Source organism: Eucyclogobius newberryi, unplaced genomic scaffold (assembly GCF_026437365.1).
Source record: "Eucyclogobius newberryi isolate DKJ021-1_F unplaced genomic scaffold, fEucNew1.0.hap1 SCAF_3, whole genome shotgun sequence".
NCBI lineage: Eukaryota > Metazoa > Chordata > Actinopteri > Gobiiformes > Gobiidae > Eucyclogobius > Eucyclogobius newberryi.
Genome location: NW_027315945.1, coordinates 19,501,275 through 19,521,486, shown reverse-complemented (window position 1 = coordinate 19,521,486; position 20,212 = coordinate 19,501,275). Strand labels below are relative to the sequence as shown.

The following is a 20,212-nucleotide window of genomic DNA, read 5'->3' as shown; positions in this document are numbered from 1 at the left end:
CGCCCCCTTGTGGATGGTATAGCGCACAGCACAGGGTGAATGACGCCTGCCTGGAGCTCTAAGCACATGAAAAGAACATTCTTTTACAAACACATTAGAGGTTTGAGACCTCAAATTAGCACATACGACTAGGCCGCAGTTTGAACTTCCCAACAGTCCACTGTAGCCTTTTCATGGGTTTTAGCTTCTTGTTTGTATATTTTGAGGAATTTTGCCCATCCAAAATATATATAATATGTTTTATTGGCAATGGTGCTGGATTTATTGATATTTGACAGCTGAACATCTTTCATATCTGTAGACCTGCTACACTTGGACCCTTAATATAAGGTTAATATAATACTTCCATGACTTGGACCCCTTTGAATGATGCGTTTGCTGAAAATAGGATAGTTCTGGGCTGCTTCCCCAACTCTCGACTGTTTACTTTTTGATTGGCCAATCGATAAGATTGGCCGTTTAAAATAATTCAACTTATCGATTGGCCGTTTAAAATAATTACATAATTAGTTCAAACGTACTGTTTTGTGGATATTTATCAATGACATAGTAGTCAGCTGTAGCCTTGTCATTGCATATTTACATAACTATTTATATATACAATGTGTGTATTGTGTGAATTTGATTAATTCTGAATGTTGAGAATTTAAAACTTCAGATTTTTCAACGATGTTTTGAAAATACATGACTGTGACGCTTTAATGCACAGTCTTAACATGTCCCAGTGCCCGTGAACGCCACACGCTCCAGTCAAGAAAACACACGGGAAGAAGAGGCAGCAGCTGGATCACTTTTCCACCGAAACACGCCGCAAATCTTCATCAGAAAGCCACACTTCCTCTGTATTCATGTAGGAAACAGAGTTGAAAAAGTTACATGGGTTTAAGGTAAGTTTGTTGATTTTGTTTTAATTTTTGGTTAGTTTTGGTTTACCTACTTCATTGTGTCGAAGTTTTGTGGCTCCGTCCCATGGCGACTGTGGTAGGGAAGTTTACTGTAACTTTCCCCTAACACCTCACGTCTTACTACAGTCACTTTTGTTAGCTTCTCTTTAGCACAACAGGGTGGTGCTGGGTATATCTTTGCCATAACTGTGCGAACTATCTGGTTAACGTAAAGAAGTTGCGGTCACTTTGCTAATTCCATCCATTGCTGCTGATTGTGCCACAAAGACGTGTTTTGTTATCAGATCACATTTTCCTGCTGCTTACAATAAATATCACCGAGCTGCCAAATTCCTTTTACCTTCATATCAGCGCCATTCAACATACCAATTGATAACGGGAAATGTTTCTTTTTGTGTTTAATTCGTTGTGGTTAGATAAGATAAACTCGTGCCAAGTGTCGAATCAGCGCATTATAAACATCAGGCATGTGTGTTACTCCTTGATCTACCTCAACCTTATTACCTTACCTTAATGAAACTCTGTATTGCATTTAACTGGAAGCAAATCTAACTAAATGGTCGTCCTAAACACGTTTGCCCCCTACTATTTACATTTCTTCTCACCATATTTGCACTGTGTAGCTTTAACTATTGGTTTCTTGGTGACACACAGCAGTACTATGCACAGACAAAGACTCTCCATGGTAATATTTGCTTGCATAAATCAACAATATCAATCTCATGTTTCCTCAGAATATTTCACTGCCTGTAATTGACACCCAGTCTTTATGGGGCTCTATCAAAGCAGGAAAAACTCCCAACCACTAAAGTACTGGAACATAACTGGAATTTAATGTGTGTTGACAAGCTCAGACTTATGCTCTTAAATCACACAATTCTTGATGTCATTCTCCAGGTTTGCACTTGTACTGGTATTTTATTTAAAGATTCAGTCACGTTTACTTTGCCTCAAACCAAATGGGATGAAACAGGTGTGGAGGAAGAGCTGTCCTGTCTCTTGAAAATCTCTTGGGTAACAAAAAACGTCAATACTTCTTCTGATCTCATACTTTCTCGATACACAGTAAGCCATCTCATCTAGGAGTCACGAGGAGGGCTTAATAGTTGTTTTATCCTCAGTTTATCCAATTAAACCTAACCCTAACCCAACATGCTGAATCAGTTTGAAAGCATATTTTTAGTTGGAGCAATAGAAGAATAATTTAAATTCTGTTAAATGCATGCAAATCTTTAATTTTCAGTTATTTTCAACAATTATGTAGTGCTGTAGTCATTGTTTTTCTTGTGGTGTTTTGGTAGTGATGAGTTAAGCTTTTTGTATTCTTTAAATATTGAATATGTTTTAATGTAATTACAAAAAAAACTAACTATAGAATGCTCTTTCACCACCCCATCCACATTCAGCCTTCCTAACATCCTCTCACAAAGTAAAGTTTAAACATATAGTAGCGGTATATGATGTTCAGAAATGTATGAAATCAAAGCGCAAACTCAAATGTTTCTTAAATGTTTATTATTTCAGATGTGGGAGTATTGTCTTTGGCCCGGGGCTGCTGCTTCAGTCTTGTAGATGATGGAAACTGCACCGACTGCCACGTTCTCCCTCTGCTATGAGGTGACTCGGCAAGAGGTCCAAAACCTGTAGATATTCGTATACCAGCCACTCCAGAATCTACAGTGCACAAAGGATACAACTACTATGCTGCTGCCGGGACCACTGTGGCTGTGTTTGGGGCTGGCTTGGGTGGAACAGTCCTGTGCTCACAGTATGTTCACCTGTGAGCCAATCAGAGTGCACCGATGTCTGGAGATGTCTTACAACATGACCTTCTTCCCCAACATGATGGGGCACTATGACCAGGACATCGCAGCCAGTAACATGGAGGTGCGTGCACTTCACATTTGGGGACACGTTTAGCTTTTTTCAGTACATTTTTTGTGTGTGTTATATATTTATTCCCTTTTTACTTTGGTCTTTTTTAAGTGCGATCAAACTAATTAGAGACCAAGAGTATTTGAAAAAAAAAGTTGCTTACCTAGCATAATAACAGGAGGCAGTTTTTGTGATCATCTCCACATGGAAAAAGACTAAAGAGTAGATGGCATTTAATGACATTTAAGTTTGCTAAATGTTTTCAGTACTGTACGGTAAAACAAATGCTTCCTCTGTTTTGCGGACATTTGCAACAGATCTCACCACAAAACTCGACCAGTGTCATTGGTGCCATTCACAATGCCTTTACTGTTCCCGGACTCGCTGCTCAAGTGTATATTGATTAAACCATAATTAGTGTTTTCAAAGGATGATTAACAAGCACGCTCAAAGTACTTAATCGTTATGCTTGATTGCTATTGAATACTGTCTCTTTAATCAAATATTTACAGTGAATGGTACTAAAATAGAGTTGTAAGTATTAAAACAGCATAAGAAATATGAAATGAAGTCTAACGTAACTTTTAAGCTGAATTGTATTAAATTTAAACTTGTAGTTTGGCGTTTTTATTTTCTTGCATATGTTATCTGGGTATTTTCTATACCAAATTTTAAACCATCTGTCCTGAGTGTGGAATATTTATTGGGCATATTTCATACAAATGCCCATTTGTCAAGGAAGGCCTGGTAAACGGAGTACAGTATGTGATCTTGGATTGAGAAGCACATCGTTACTAGTGGGTTGTGACCCCTTGGCCTTCCTTTGTGGCTTTATTGATCTTATCATAATTGCAGGGTATCATACAGACATCATTATGTAGGCCTTTTATTGTCTTAATCCCAAGGTTCCTTCATGTTGGACACAGTGTCAACACAGACCTCAGTAGTAATGACATTGGCTCTGCGAAGACTACTCCGATTTCTTTGGTATTCCCGACGAGTGTCTTGACATTGCCGCAGGCCGTAGTGCCCATTACAGCATTCGGTGTGAGAATCTAATGAGCAGGGATCCATGGATGAAGTCTTTGTGTGTTTGGCATCTGGAGAAAAAATGTAGGAATAGGATCCTTATTTCACAGCGACCTTGGCCACAGGCAACTTCTCTGACTTTGTTGTACGTGGTCTTTGATTTCTGTGAAGAGAAGGAGAAGGAGGAGGGACACACCCAGTCACACGGACACAAAGACCACCCCACATACCACAATGACTTTTCTCTGTTAATCACTCACTCATTTCTCCCTGTACACAGTCTTACAGCTGTGCTCTGCTCTCCCAGGTAACCAGCCAAGACTACATTACTTACTTTGACAAAGGTTAAAAAAGGCTCTACTGTTACTGACAAGTCGGACAAGATTTTTGATGAAGCACAGGAAGAAATAGATGATCCTTGTGTTTGATCTTGATTTTGTCTTTAACCACTTGTCTGGAGACTCCAGAATCTATGTTGGCTTCATCAATGAGATTTTAGAACTAAACATCACGCTGGTCTATAAACCAATGCAGTAATGCAATCAGGCATTTTAGTGTATTATGTCTCTAGTTGATGGTATGAAATAGGAGGGCACATTGCAGTTGCAGGCAAATAAAGATCAGATTGTTGCTCATAATGTATTGCAAATGAGAAGGCATCCAAGACCTCCTTAAGAGAGAAACAAGGACCTGTACTGTCGGAGAGGGCAGGCCCAGACCCTGAGCCGTGGGCCTGAAGCCAGACTGGAGCTGGGGACTGACAAGAACAGCAAACATTGAATAGTAGGCTCTGTGTAAATGGCATGTGGACGGAAATTAATATGTACATATTAGTGTAAGGATGGACATACAAATATCCAGCCACTAGGGGTCACAAATTTCAATAAATTAAGAGGATTGGGATAGGACTGACATCTTTTGGAGGTGAATTATGTGTTGTGGAGGAAAAGTCAACTTAGAATAGGAATACAAGTTATTTGAGCTTAAAGGAAAAATGTTATGTGAAATCGACTTGAGCTTTTAACCATGTTATAGTAACATTCCCTTAACTTACTCTGAGTTTTATTTCATGCATGTTTATGAAATGTTCCTCTATGAATTAAGTGTAGCCATTTGTTCATTTCACGGGTTCGATAGCTACAGTATGCAACAACAACAAAAATGTCCCTGTAAATGTCTTGATTGAGGCTCAAGTCCAGTCAATAGTGTTAATTATTGACGATATACTCTCATTAGTTGTTTTGCATAGCTCCAAAACAACTAATGAGATATTATTAATTTTATACAGAATAAGTCAAAAGTCAAACCATAATTAAGATCTTTCCACAACATATGAGTGAATGATGTCATGTAAAAGACCATTTTCAACAAAGCGGTCACGATGTTCTCCATCTATAGGACTTTAATGTTCCATCCACTCAGACCAACAACATGATCCCTGTGTCTCTGCCCTGTCACTGTGAGTTTCCAAATGTCCTCACACTCATTTCCTGCCTCTGCTCCCCTCCCATTTGTGGATTTCTTGAGCGATGTGTTGAAACGGAAGAGTGTGCTTCCTCTGCAGTGAATGGGTGCTTTGTGAGGCGCTATAGAGCACCACGGCTCATCATCTGCTCAAAAATCTGGCTATTGTGAGCTGGATATGAAAATCTCTTCACTGTACACGTAAAACATATCCTCAGTAAATGTTGGTGTGTCTGTTACATTGAGTAGCAGCACAAAGATGTTAGAAATATGCATAAAATGTATGTTTATGTGTGTGCTAGTAGGTTTACTTCAACAAAGCATTGACTAAATGTATCTAAAAATATACTACTTTGAAAATGCTGTATAAAATGATATCATCATTATAAAAATCATCAAACTTAACCGCAATAATTCAAGAAACAGTGGCTAAACCATCTGACTCGATTTCTCCTGTCTTTTCACAGCCTTTTATGCCATTGGCAAAGCTGCACTGTTCCCCTGATGTGCACCACTTCCTGTGCCAGGCCTTTTATCCCCCGTGCGTCGAGGAAAACAACGTGTTTGGTCCCTGCAGAGAGGAGTGCAAAACAGTGCTATCCGACTGTGCAGAGAACATCCGCATTTTCGGCATCACTTGGCCTCCTGAACTACAGTGTGACAAGTAAGCGCATGGCATTTTAAATCACTTTATATATCGGAAATAATGTTGTCGGTCACGATACTTCAACAACATTCCAATGTCAATATCAATACAAAGGAAAAGGTTTGATACTGCAATGACAATAGACAATATAGTGTAACTTTCAACACAAAATAGTTGTACTTTCTTAATATTATTTTGTGGTCTTATACTAGTTCTGACATAGATCTGGACCATTCTAAAGGTGTTAGGAATTATGGAGGATTTTTTGGCACCATATCTGAGTCTCATTTCCTCGTGGCGTGGACAGTCGTATAGTCCTTTCATATATCAATCATGCCTTTCATCCTACTACACAGCTGCAGCCTTGTTATTTACGTTCATTTTGAATTAAATGCTAAGACTTTTGTGTCGCTCTAGATTGCCTTCCTGTGGTTTTCGCGATCCTGACTCTTCGCTACTAGCCACAACGTCAATGAAAACCGCTTCAGTGAAGAGAGACCTTGGCTTTTGGTGTCCACTGCAGTTCAAGACTAAATCCGGTTTCGGCTCTTCTTTCATCGGGGCCCAGGACTGTGCACCGCCTTGCTCCAATATGTATTTCAAACCACACGATATAGACTTCGCAAAGAGCTTTATTGGTGTGTGCTCCATCATTTGTCTTGGAGCTACACTGTTCACATTCCTCACCTTCCTCATTGATGTCAAGCGCTTTCGATACCCGGAGCGCCCAATTATTTTCTACGCTGTCTGCTATAGTATTGTATCATTAATGTACTTCATTGGATTTCTACTGGGGAACAAAGCAGCCTGCACCGACCCCTTTCACCCAACAGGGATGTTTACTGTCGTCCTTGGATCCCAGAGTAAAGGATGCACTCTGCTCTTCATGATGCTCTACTTCTTCACCATCGCTGGTGTCGTCTGGTGGGTCATTCTCACCATCACGTGGTTCCTGGCGGCCGGACCCAAGTGGAGCTGCGAAGCCATCGAGAAAAAAGCGGTAAATTATAACGCGAAGGGTTAAATCATAAATATAATGTGGAATAATTTTACACAGTCAAGTCAAACTACTTTTTTCTTTTTTTTTTATTGAAAGGATTTGTGGTTAAATTTAGACCAATATCTTGACATCAAAATAAAGCAAAGCACTGTAAGGTCCAATAATCTAGCAATCTAACTTTTTGTGTACTGAATTGAATTAGATATCTAGTGTAATTCCGCCATTTTGTGCTTGTTTTTATAGTTCATTCACGTTTTTGTGCAATACCTGAACCTCAAACAAGACATTTACAGGCATATTTTAGCAAATTCCTGATGCATTGGCAAAATATCAATATTATCGTATACCTTTATCATATACCTTTAGTGAAAATACTCATAATTTGGAATTTGGATTTGGGAGAAAGGGTGCCAAAAGTACACGCCCATCTGTCCATCAACATTTAAATCACCAAACATGACTAGGAGGCATAGAATATATTGAAAATTAAAATACTTTCTCACTTCCACAACACTCTTATTCAAATTAACATAGTTATTTTTTATTTTCCTATAAAGTTGAAGGCATAGTACGTGACTTTGTTTTTCCAGGGAATTGTGCAGGAGATTTTCCACATCCAGAATGTTACATACTGTGCCCTTTTAACAGAGTGAATAGGAAATGAATATAAACTAATAATGATATATTTTGTTTAGGTGTGGTTCCACTCAGCTGCCTGGGGAATCCCTGGTGCTCTGACTGTCATGCTTTTGGCTTTAAATAAAGTTGAAGGTGACAACATCAGTGGCGTTTGCTTCGTGGGTCTTTACGATCTGGATGCCCTTCGCTACTTTGTCCTGGCCCCGCTGTGTGCGGGCGTTTTGGTGGGACTTTGCCTTATCCTGGCTGGTATTGTCTCCCTTAACCATGTGCGGCAGGTCATTCAGCATGATGAGAGAAATCAGGAGAAGCTCAAGAAGTTTATGATTCGAATCGGTGTGTTCAGCTGCCTCTATCTGATGCCACTAGTCACATTATTGGGCTGTTACACCTATGAACAAAGCCACCGGAGCAACTGGGAGGCAACATGGCTCAGAGAAAACTGTCAGAAGTACAGCATCCCCTGCCCATCCAAGGTACACACTTTTTAGCAATGACAACTATGGCTGTGTGATGTTTTAAAATAGTAATAATATCTAAGTCCAACAATCCAGCACCAAAACCTGGCTAAATTAGGACTAAATTTACATTTTCCTTTTGCCCACACTAATGGAAAACATTTGTTAATTGTGTTTGTGTTGAATTTTTGTCGTATATTCTGCAGCCTTAATCAAAGCATTTTTTAAGATAATGACTACAGTATATGTTTTCCCACACAGGACATAGAGCCCGAGCGCCCAGACCTAACTCTGTTTCTGGTGAAGTACTTGATGACACTAGTGGTGGGGATTTCTTCAGTGTTCTGGGTCAGCAGCAAAAAGACCTGCTCCGAGTGGGCCTACTTCTTCAATCGGACACGCAAAAGAGAGTAAGAGAGTTCTTTACTAAGGTTCCCCAGTTCAAACAATTCCCATGCCTTAAACATGTACTGTCGGTTACTGAACTATTCACCATTTGTTCACTTCAGTCCCATCAGCGAGAGCCGACGTGTCCTTCAGGAATCTTGCGAGTTTTTCCTGAAGCACAACAGCCGTGTCCAGCACAAGAAGAAGCACTACAAATCGAGTGCTCACAAACTCAAGGTGGTCTCCAAATCCATGGGTACGAGCACCGGAGGAGTTCCCACTAGCGCCTCTGTGTCTGTGGGCACCAACCAAGAACCAGCGCTGTCCGCTCATAGTCCGCCGCCTCAGGGCTTCCATTCTGAGGCATCGGTCAGGGAGCACATGGAGAGGGGCGTGTCCAGCCGAAGTTCACGTCGGGACAGAGACAGCGAGAGGGACCGGGAAAGAGACGGGGCGGAGAGACGCAGTAAAGGAGGCAGCTCGGGCAAAGTCAGCAGCATGTCAGACAGCTTGGCCAGATTTGCTGATGGAAGGTAATTATTTAATAAAGTGATGGAAGTATGAATGAACATGACTGCATTTAAAATATCTGTAGATATTGAATACTAATTGTGATTAGTTTTATAATTAAATCCAATTAATGGCGTCTATTGTAAAAAATAGATTAGAATTAGAATAGATTAAAAAAATGTATCCTTAAATAATAATAGGTTGAATTATTTACTACCAGTCACAGTATGGCCCTGTTGTACTCATGTGTCTCCAACTTTTTTAAATAAAACTTTAGAGTTGTCTAGGTGTATTGTTTCATTTCCATTCCGATTATGCTATAACATGTGTAATTGTAATAATACAGGATTTGCTGTAGGATTGTTTCAGTTACAGTATGAAATAACTCTTCACAAACGTTTAATATTCTAGAGGGACATATTCATCTACATCTCAGACCGTTTCATTGTTTCCTACAGTTTGCATAATACTGATGAATATGTTGTCACCTTAAACTGTTTTCTATTTGTAGGAATACTCCTAGAAGTGAGCACTCTGAAGCCAAGCGGGTTCCCTCAGTCCAACATCCAGCTTTAAATCTATCCCAGAGCAGTAACCTCCAGGACTCTAGCCAAGTCCAGCTAGTGCACAAGGCTCCCGAGGAGAGCAAGGAGAGAGGACAGACATGAACTGCCTCTCACCATGAACCTGTCTCAACTTATAGTGTCTTTCAGACTCGAGCACATGATTTATTGGCTTCAGTCTATGTCAGGTAATATATTATGCCACAGCTGTCTTACTGTAACATACATGGCATATTTTAGTGGTTTGTTTGGACCATATTTTAACATAAAGAAGATGGTTACAGTAACTGGACTAGTCTTAACACTGAACTTTTTTTTTTCAAAGGTCATACCAAATGTAAGTTCTCCTGTGGTCAACAGTTTCTGAATGTTGTATTGTTAATGATACAGACCCTGTATTTTACTACTGCTTAGAAAAAACACTGTTTTAATCAATTCATTATATATCTTAAGTGATGTACGTTTGTTGTGTGTCCTTGTTTTACCCTCAAACTGTTTCCTGTGAATGGATATTATACACCTTTTGTAGTGACATTTAAATATGTGTATGGATGAGTGCTGTTGGTGTGATGGTTTTCATTAGGAAAAGTCTAATTGGCTTTGCACTATTTTGTCAGAAGCACAAAGCGTGTGTGTTAAATAATAATTGTGGGTTTTGGTTGGGTGTGTTCGGCTATATCTACAAACCTGGCATCTTTTTAAGCATTTACAGATTTATCTTCTGTTTCCAATCATCTGTATTCTATCATGTTGAAGCTACACTGTCTATACCATTGACTGTCAGGTCTCTGACGCTCTAAAGGGATTTTCTATGTCTTCCATATGTGAGCATCAAAGCATTTTAAAGGGAATACTTCTTATGTCAAATATATTATTATATATCAAAACCGCCTTGTTTTGTCTTTGCAATGTTAGCAATGTTGTTGAGCCGTTGCATTTTATACAAAAAAAATAAAAGCTATGATTTTGTATGTTTCTGTCAATGGACTTCCACGAGCGTCAAATACAAGACGCTTCACATAAGAATCAGCAGCGCTTCTCCTTTGTCTAGACTAGATTAAACTTGTCCCCCGTGCTTCCCTCACTGGTGCTTCCCTCACTGTGGGCCCCTCACTGCGGGCCCCTGCCTCCTTGTCCTGCCTCTTTTGGACCTGAAAAGTGCTCGGTGTTGGAGTCTGTCGCCCTCAGAGCAGCGCACAGACGCACGTTATTATGATGTCTCCGCTACTGCTGCTGCTTCTCGTTTGTTTGGCTTTGCCGCTTTATGGCGTGGAAAAGGTGAGAAATAGAGGATACCGAAAGGATCCTGACGCGGATAAGGTACGTTTTATTACTTATATGGCAATACTAATGCAAAACCTATTATCTGTGCCGTGCGTGCCAGCTACAACTGCCACGTGACTAATTTGCGACTTTACTTTGATTTGGAACTTTTCCTCTTGTCACAATAAACGGGGCCTAATTATTGTCGAGTGAGAGGACACTTTTGATTACATTTGTTCACTGCGTCTGCTTTTGGCTTATCCATCACTGAAATGTGAGGTTAAGTGTGATAATGCCTCTACCTTCCTCTGTCCTGCCACTAGTCTGAAATAACTGTTATATTAGCACATTATAACAGTGAACATATAGCTCTCAATGTTTAGTCAAATGTTGCTTGACATTGCATAACCTTAAAGATGGTTATGAAGGGGGTCATTGTCCCAATCCTCCTGGGAACCAAATGAAAGTGAAACTGCTGTTTATTTTGGCCCTCGACCCCTGTGACCTCAGGACTCCATCAGATAACATTCAGAGGGATGCTTGTGTGTTTACCTGTTGTTACACATTGCCCAACTTTATCTATCCCTGCATTAAAACACCTGAATGAATAGATTCTTGTGTTGCTATTTTATACACATAAGTGCTCTGGAAATGATGCAGAAAAGCCCAACTGCACTAGGCATTCAGAAGAAAGAAGACATTTGGAAAACAAGGTAAAAGGCTTCTTTGAACCCACTGGGATTGTCCAACTGCATTATGATGCGTCCTGCAGCGCTGTGTCTATGCTTTGATGCTGACTTATGCATGAAATACTCTGCCTTCTCAGCACTTTGGGGCAAATGCGGCCTTTGTGCCACATTTACAGTAATGGACTGTGCCACTAATATTCCAGGGGTTGAGTCGTGCAGCAGCAGCTCGGACAGTTAATCTGAGGGTGTGGCCAAGTGGACAGAGGCTCCTTTCATTAGTTCATAAAAAAGCTGTTTGAAACTCAATAAAATGGCACATGTTATGAATCACATACAGTTACTGCCTGAATCTAGCAATGGATTCACAAGACAGTCCCAAGCCTGGGTAAATAAAGAGGATTTAATGAAAAGGGGCATCTGGTGTAAAATTCATGCCGACAGAGACACTATTTGAGGATTTACACAACAATTAAGAGAACCAGACCACACATGAATAATTGGCGAATTGTAATGATGAAAATAGATAAGTAATAGGCATAACAGAAAACCTAAATACTGTTTTTCAGTCAAGCATCTGCCACTGTCAAGAGTCCTTAAGAAATTGGAGGTGCTTCTCGATTTGGTCGATGGGTCATGCACGTTAACTCACTGTCTGCTGCCTGTCTGCTAGTCCCATCCAGGCTTCTCGTTTTCCTACAGATGATGTCAGGATGGTCACCTAATGGATAAAACAGGGCATTGGCTTCTTGCTTAACCATCTGTTGAAACCACCTGGCTTTTAAGCAGCGCCAATTATGACTTAAGAAATGTTCCAAATCTAAAATTATACATTGTGTGTTATATCAGTCTTTCTTTTATCCCTCTTCTATTTCAATTTGCCTTCATTCATTTAGGATTCATGCCTCTAAACTGCTTTTCAAGTAAAAGGGCAGACACAGACCAAAAACTCCTGTGGTGTTTTTATAAAGACAAAGATACATGTGTTGAACGCTCTTAGTTGGGGAAACGAGTCACTTTACCACAATGGAAAGCCAGGGCCATAAAACTTTGTATTGTTTCGGTAAAAAACATCTCATAAAATAACACTGAGCTATCTTGGCTCATGGTGTGTCGCTCTAAAAAAACATACTGCAGAAAGTGCTGACCCATAGCTTTATTTATTGTGGGCAATATGATGCGCTTAACAGTTTCTACTTGATTGTATTCATTTACATATTGAAAAATCAGATTGTATTTATATGGCTAGATGAAAGATAAGATCAAGATCTTGTGTATGTGTTTGTGTGGAAACTGTCCATGGAAAGTTCCTGAGTCAGCTCATGAGAGGCTGAATCAGTTTAAACATAGCATAGGAGCAGGAGATGTGGGACAATGACTCACCAACACACAGAGAAATATGTGCTCAGACATCTCCTAATTTAAACTGTCAACGAGCCTACTCTTCCCCATTAGGGCCAGGCATTACTGGTGGTACAAATGATATGCATCTTTATTGATATGACGAGTCTTTTGCAGTTCTATGGAATGAACTCAGTTATGAAATGAAGTTAATTAATACTGTCAAAAAACAACTCTAAAATGTCAAACAATGAATACATATAAATTGTTGTTTCAAATAAAAATATAAGAGAGGGTAGACTTCTAAGTTTGGGATACTGATAAGATGTAGTAGATATCGTCATGTCTGAATTGTTGAGTTCCTTTTTGGTTGCAACCAATACAGTTGTAAATATATGTTTCTGATGTATATATATTATTTACTATGGACAGCCAAATAAACATCTTTTTATTTTTGAGGGACAGTGCATATTAATCAACATTCACATGTGAATATTCCAGAGTTGGACAGAGAGCTATTTTTAATCTGTAGTCTCTGGTCAGATGTTAATAGTAACCCAAGTAGAATTACAATTACATTATTAGTTAAATTCATCCCTCCAAAATCAGACACTACAACAGACCAGTCAGCAGACAAAGCTTAGACTAGGACAGTCACTCACGAGCGACAAAACAATAAACCAACAAAAAAAATCATGAGGCATAATTAATTGGTTAGGTATGAATGGATCCTAATATTGTTTGATTTTAGTCAAATACAGTTGGTAAAAGCTGTATTTTGTGTATCTTCTTGCTTGGCTTTGTACCTTCTTGTTGCTTCTGGTGCTTCGGTCATACAGCTCAAATTGATCACATCTGTTTTAACATTTATGTCCACTCATAAGCTTAAAATCGACCCAAAGGCAAAGTTTTGTTTACGTTCATGTCTCACAAGCGCTGTTTAATGGGACTTTCCTTAAATAATAGTGACTGTTTTTCTGCTTTTGCCGGGACTAATCCAGCATCAGGAAAATCCCCCAAAGGAGCCCACTAACAAGATGATTTGAATCGTTTTTTGTGTGTGTGTGTGTGTGTGTGTGTGTTTTTCCCCCCAGTTTGGCAGTTGCATGCAGGGTCCAGCTGGGACTGCTGGACGGGACGGTAACCCAGGGGCCAATGGTATCCCAGGCACACCAGGAATCCCAGGACGCGATGGACTGAAGGGGGAGAAAGGAGAGTGCATCAGTGAGATCTTTGAGGAGCCGTGGAAGCCCAACTACAAGCAGTGTGCGTGGAACTCCCTCAACTACGGGATTGACCTGGGCAAAGTTGCTGTGAGTATCTTGAACTAACAAAAATGAATGGTGAAATTGAGCTGTGTGTGTTCATATTGGAATGTTGCTTATTGATCAAATTATTCCTCGGTCGTGTTGAATTTTAAAAGCCAAACTTGAAGTAAGTATGTAAGTATGTATGCCTTGGGGCAATCTGGCTGAGTAGTGGCTGCCAAGAGTGTGATTGTGTGATTGCTGGATACAGTAATCAATCTCCCGACCTCATGGGCAACACCCTTAGACTTTTATTAAGTTTTGAAATTGGAAATATAAGAAAAATGTGCATAGTGTGAGCATTAGCATTGTAGCTTGTAGTCCATAATTCAAATTGGACTTTCTTGTGTTCCAGGACTGCACCTTCACCAAGCGCCGCAGTGACAGCTCTCTCAGGGTCCTGTTCAGTGGTTCTCTCAGACTTAAGTGTAAGAACGCGTGCTGTCAGCGGTGGTACTTCACCTTTAATGGAGCAGAGTGCACTGCGCCTCTGCCCATAGAGTCCATTATCTACCTGGACCAGGGCAGTCCTGAACTGAATTCAACCATCAACATCCACCGGACATCCTCAGGTACAAATGCACCAGGGGGACTAACATGTAGTCTGTGATTCACATTGTTCACACCAACAAACAGATCAAATATACCATTGAAAACATAAGAACTAGTAAGCTCGTTCTAGTAAGCTTGTTCTAAAGCTTAACTAAAGCAGTAAGAGGATGACATAATCAGAACTAAACCCATCAATGTGGTCGAACAGAAAATTCAGTCTAGTTCAACTTATTTGAATTCTGACAGATCTGAAACGTCTCCCCCACAGTTTAATGACAAAAAAAGAACATCCATGCAACAATGTCTTTTACTCATGTCTTTTGTAGTGGTACTGGTTCACCACAGGGTTAACCAATTGTGGCTGAAGTACAGAGACAATTTGGGCGTTCCTTAAAGTTAAAGCGTGTTTGTTCTTTTCCTTAGTCGAAGGTCTGTGCGACGGAGTGAAATCTGGGCTGGTGGATGTGGCTGTCTGGGTGGGGACCTGCGCAGACTATCCCAGGGGTGATGCTTCTACAGGCTGGAACTCTGTATCTAGGGTTATAATTGAGGAACTGCCTAAATGAATACAGGACTGAAAGGGAGACTTCAACAGTGCTATAACAGTGTCATGTGGCCTCTACAAATGATGAGGTGTGGTCACCAGCGTCACTCACAATAACTTGAATGTGCTTTTGTTTGTCTAAATGCTAAGCCAGAGGACAGGCTTATAAACATAGAAGCCGTTTGATGTATGACAGACATAACTGTATACTCTAGCGTTTCTGTTTTTACTGACCCTTTTGTTTTACTTTTCTAATTGATGAATAAAGTAACATTTTGTACATTGTTGAAATTCATGACTTCTGCACTACAAAGTTGTATCCAATGATGTTGATCCATTAGGAGTGGTCCGATAACTGTCTTGCTGTTGTGGTAAACTATGCCCAATATTTGCTGACAAGGTATACATTTTAAAATATTGATAAGTCCACCAATTTAACTAAAGTTATGCAAATTTCACCAATTAACATTTCACTTTTATAAAAAATATAATACGATTCTGGCCCTGCGACGAGTTGGCCACTGTCCAGGGTGTACCCCGCCTAAGGCCCGAAGTCACTGGGATAGGCTCCAGTCACCGCGACTGGAGCGGGAACAAGCGGTAGAAAATGGATGGATGGATAATACGATTCTCTGACACCATTTGGTACTGTAGATATACAGCCAGTTCTCTTTTGCTTCAGTGTTAATAATGGGCCATTATATTTCGCAATATATCAGTTTTTATTTTATTTTTCCAAAAGACATTTATTGACAATATAACCAATTCAGGTACTGTGAATGGCACTCCACAATAATTTAAATTAAAAATGTACAAAAATCTTAGACTATTACACCAATTGTGTACATTGCTTTTTAAACTTTCGAAGTTAAGAAATCTCCAAACTCCATCTCATAATGTACTAAAAACGCTAACGGTAATATCACAAGAACTCTTCCTCATTTGCTTACAGTGCAAATTAATGGATCCAACACCAGCATATTTGCATGTACTGAGGACATTTCATTAGTCACTTATAAAAAAAATGATTTCTCAGTCCATTTTGTTCAGCCCATGTGTGTGAAAAGCTCCGCTGTGACACTGCGCGCTCACACCTCCGATGCTGATGAGGCGTTCTGTAGAAACCTCAATGGGGTTAAGTGATGAGCAAGCGAGACACATTTTCATATACTACGAAGGTGATGCAGCATGCTGGAGTGACTCTGATCAAATTGGCACCAATTCCTTTGTAGAAACCAACAGCGCCCTCATTTCTGTAAAAAGATGAGCAAAAATGTGTCAGTATTTTAAAATTAAAAAGGAGGCATTTCTAACGCAGAACAAGGGGCTACAGCTTCTGTAAAATGATTGCATCTGCAAATTAAAGCGTTACATTGCCATGGCCATTTTAAACACTAAGAAAGTAGTCATAGTTGAAGCTATATTTAATAATATAATTTATTCTCCCTGGCCCTGCGACAAGTTGGCCACTGTCCAGGGTGTACCCCGCCTAAGGCCCGAAGTCACTGGGATAGGCCCCAGTCACCCGCGACCCCGAAAGGGAACAAGCGGTAGAAAATGGATGGAAATTTATTCTCCTATAGGAAAAAAAAAAATTTCAGAACCTACGCTCATCCTGAATGCAACTTCAATTACAATACTTTCAAATGCCCAAACACGTATCAAAAATCAGCAATCATCCATTATTGATCAGTACACATTCCATTGCATATAATCTCCAATATTGTTCAACCTGAATTATCAAAACTGTTATCTTATTAATAGCTCATACCTCCATGTTCGTCCGACAACATCAAGAACTCCGTTGTATTTATTGTGCTGGTCCTGAAGCCGGGCACGCACCACCTGATAGGGATATGTCGTGGCCACTGCAAATAGTTTGGATAATGCCGCCATTGTGATATACTCCAGAGCACTCTGTTGATGAAGACACAAAAATGGGGGCATGGGAAGCGAGAGAAGAGAAGCGGGAACGTGGATGATTCATTTCTTCAAGGTAACCGCTGGTAATCGACTGGAGCGTGGTTGTTGACATTAACACATACTAAACTCACAACATGTCCTCAAGGACTATCAGGCTTCTGAAAGTACTGACTCACCAGTTTAGCGTCTGAAGGCGCTCTCCTGTACTTGTTGTAGTCTCTTTTGAGCTCTTCATAGGCCATAAACTGCAGCGCGCCATGAGAGGTACCAAACAAACCAGGAATATAACCCTACCAAAAAAAAAAAAAAAGTAGTAGAAGTAGTTATTATTAACTGGCATAATAAAGCCAATCTTAGAGTATAAACTAATATTTAAAAGAAAGGAGGAATCAAACGGTATATGAACACATGTTATTTGTAGTACATTTCACATCTGTTTCTGTATAAGTTTTGAATGAATATAATTAAAACGAGAAAAAAAGATTAGTTAGATTAGTCAGATACTGTTAAAGAGATTTATAATGACTAAAGAAACATCTGAACACAGGTGAGGGTGTACTCTGTGTGTGAGAGACTGATTAGGGGGAACCACTGCCCTACTCTTCAACTATAACCACAGAACATTACTTTTCCCCTCAAGTGAGATTATAGTGACATCTAGTGGCCGTAGTCTTGAACAACAAGTTAAGTGTATGACGCAAGAGCTCTTCGAGTGGCATAGAGCGTGGAAAAACAGGCATATGTGTAACCTAACCTTGTATAACCCAGCGAGCCCCTCATGGCGGTATATCTTGACCAGAGCGTCCACCATCCCCTTGTACTGCTTTCCTGATGACCCTGCATTGTACTGCAGCACCAGACGAGTTTTGGTCACCCATATAGGGTTGGTTATGGTCAGTGTCAGAATACCTGAACAAGAAGGGCATTTAATCAGGATTGTGTGAATGTCTAGATTGCTAGCACACGACAAAGAGTTCACTGTGTCGAGTTTTTTGGTAGACAGAACTGGTTTAGTGCAGTTTGTACAACACTAACCTGCCTCAGCTGCAGATACTAGGTGCTCTGTTGCGCTCAACTCAGTCTGACGACCTTCTTTTGTGTAGCCTTTTATAGCATTGTAGCTGTAAAAGTAGATCAATATTATTAATGGAAGTTTTACATTTACTTCCTGAGTTAATGTTTGGGTAAATATAGCATGTAAGAGTGGTTTACATACAAATAGAAGTAAAGACCCCAGGATGCTCCAGCACCCCAGATATTAGGGGTCACGCCTTGATACAGTCCTCTGAGTCCCTCCTGCTGCCACACACTCCTCATACAGTGAAAAATACCACTGTACTTTGGTCTGAGCTCCAAGCCATCACTGACTGCAAAGGCAACAATTAACAATATGAATGAGGGAGAAACATCAATATAAGAATGATCCATAGAACAACAGTTCAATGTTTGTAAATCAAGCACCATTTGACAATGCAGTCTTACCTGGGAATATTGCCAGAGCAGGAAAATATCTGAATGCAGCCAGAACTGCATTTTTGATCAGGCAATTTCCCAGGTAAATTCCCAGTACTAATGCAGGGAAGGTGTGAGTGTGAATGAAGCCAGAAAATTGCCAGTTCCACGGTTTGTTTCTTTAGTTACAAGCTTGGTTTCCCAGGTTACACTGTGCAGTTAAGTTAGATTTTCACAGAATTTGAATGATGCAGCACGTTGCTACAGCGACAGAACACAGAGATCATTGATGACTGTTTTGGCAATCTGCACATGGCAATTTAATGGGAACTATGTATGAATGGGGCTAAAATGACCCCACAGATGTGACACCTCCTTCACACTCAGCATTGAAATAGGACTGGGCAATATGGCAGAAAAACATCGTTCGAACCACAACTTTATTTCTATTTTGTTTATTTGTTAAAAGAAAATATTTCCCGACTTTTTAAACATTACTTAAAGCAAGAAAATAGACTTTCTCTAAAGTCTAAACATGTGCATATTAAAAATAAGTATTACAGCTGTGTTGGGTTGAGATATTGTTTTCTACTGTGTGTGCGCATATTTGAAATGCTTAAACATTGCATTAGACAGTTGTCTCCAAATACTTGGAGACCCCGTGGCTCACACACAAGATCAGTCATCAAATCGGCCAAGTAAAAAAACCCTCACTCATGACTTCCAACACATTTTTCTTAAATTGTCAATAACAATAGTGAACAGACAACTTAAATGACAAGTTAAGTGTTTGTACCTGCTAAATGGTGAATTATGTTTGCCTGACCCGCCAGCCCCTCCCACATTCTGATCAAAAACGTGTTGGGAAGAATTATGTAGCCTTACGTCACTTGGAGGAGTTTCACTGATGATTTTGTTCTTACCTGCAAGTCTGATTTTAACCAAGTCCAGTGGATGAAGCACCAGAGTTGACACTACTCCTCCGCTGAGCCCTGCGACCAGGTTCCCCACCTTCACATGACTGAAAGCCTGCTGCAGATGTCCGGCCAAAGACACCGCGGGGGCGGCCTGCCCGAGTGCCACCTCGGAGACCGGGTTTGAACCCGAGCTCATGTTTACAGTCACTTACAGCTAGCTTCAAGGAAAAATAGCACTTGACGCACACGTGAATAATCATACAAATAACCCGTAAAGTCCTAGTATATGCAGTGTTCCCACGGGCAGTTCATGCTGAGCGAGCCACGTTTTAAGCCTCACTACTACGCAGGTACAACATGAGGTACAGGGGCGACAGAGCCATGCTACATACCCAAATGTCAGGCTTCATGGGCTTCAGCTGCTGACCTTTCTCATGGGGAAGTTTAACACCGATAACTACATCCGGTAGGAAACGTCACAATAAAAGCACGTTCAAAACTCTACTCAGAGTTTGTTCTATGGTTCTACCTGTTGTTAATGTTGTTGTTGTTGTTATCATTATTATTATTATTATTATTGTTGTTGTGGTAGTGGTGGTGGTAGTGGTGTTACTGTTACTGAAAAGGTGCATTTACCAAAGTATGTGTTTTACGCTATACAGTACTGTAAACAAGGAGAGAGAAAGAAAGAAAGAGAGGGAAGGAGACTCCAATAGAATATATTTCTGTTGATCAAACTGTATCATAAATA

At 40.2% G+C, this 20,212-nt stretch overlaps 3 protein-coding genes across 5 annotated transcripts; 2 read left to right on the top strand and 1 right to left on the bottom strand.

Annotated features, from left to right (window-relative positions):
• Positions 1 to 750: 750 nt before the first annotated feature.
• fzd6 (frizzled class receptor 6) lies at positions 751 to 10,347 on the top strand. The gene is made up of 8 exons (XM_072460297.1): positions 751 to 887; positions 2,430 to 2,792; positions 5,741 to 5,937; positions 6,337 to 6,919; positions 7,615 to 8,034; positions 8,278 to 8,426; positions 8,526 to 8,936; positions 9,425 to 10,347. The coding sequence occupies exons 2-8, from the start codon at positions 2,607 to 2,609 to the stop codon at positions 9,579 to 9,581; spliced, it is 2,103 nt and encodes a 700-aa protein (XP_072316398.1). The 5' UTR covers positions 751 to 887; positions 2,430 to 2,606; the 3' UTR covers positions 9,582 to 10,347.
• Positions 10,348 to 10,665: 318 nt separating this feature from the next.
• On the top strand, positions 10,666 to 15,396 carry LOC140374373 (collagen triple helix repeat-containing protein 1-like). Of its 3 annotated transcripts, XM_072461249.1 has the most exons (5): positions 10,666 to 10,796; positions 11,381 to 11,452; positions 13,861 to 14,079; positions 14,429 to 14,645; positions 15,049 to 15,396. In XM_072461249.1, the coding sequence occupies exons 1-5, from the start codon at positions 10,689 to 10,691 to the stop codon at positions 15,189 to 15,191; spliced, it is 759 nt and encodes a 252-aa protein (XP_072317350.1). In that variant the 5' UTR covers positions 10,666 to 10,688; the 3' UTR covers positions 15,192 to 15,396. The 3 variants fall into 3 exon arrangements, with proteins under 3 accessions (XP_072317350.1, XP_072317353.1, XP_072317351.1); XM_072461252.1 differs by lacking the exon at positions 11,381 to 11,452 and having other exon boundaries at positions 10,666 to 10,754; XM_072461250.1 differs by lacking the exon at positions 11,381 to 11,452.
• Positions 15,397 to 16,272: 876 nt separating this feature from the next.
• On the bottom strand, positions 16,273 to 19,862 carry slc25a32b (solute carrier family 25 member 32b). Its single transcript, XM_072461248.1, has 7 exons — positions 19,468 to 19,862; positions 18,309 to 18,459; positions 18,128 to 18,213; positions 17,847 to 18,001; positions 17,269 to 17,382; positions 16,941 to 17,086; positions 16,273 to 16,422 (listed from the first exon to the last, which is right to left on the bottom strand). The coding sequence occupies exons 1-7, from the start codon at positions 19,655 to 19,657 to the stop codon at positions 16,305 to 16,307; spliced, it is 960 nt and encodes a 319-aa protein (XP_072317349.1). The 5' UTR covers positions 19,658 to 19,862; the 3' UTR covers positions 16,273 to 16,304.
• Positions 19,863 to 20,212: the final 350 nt, after the last annotated feature.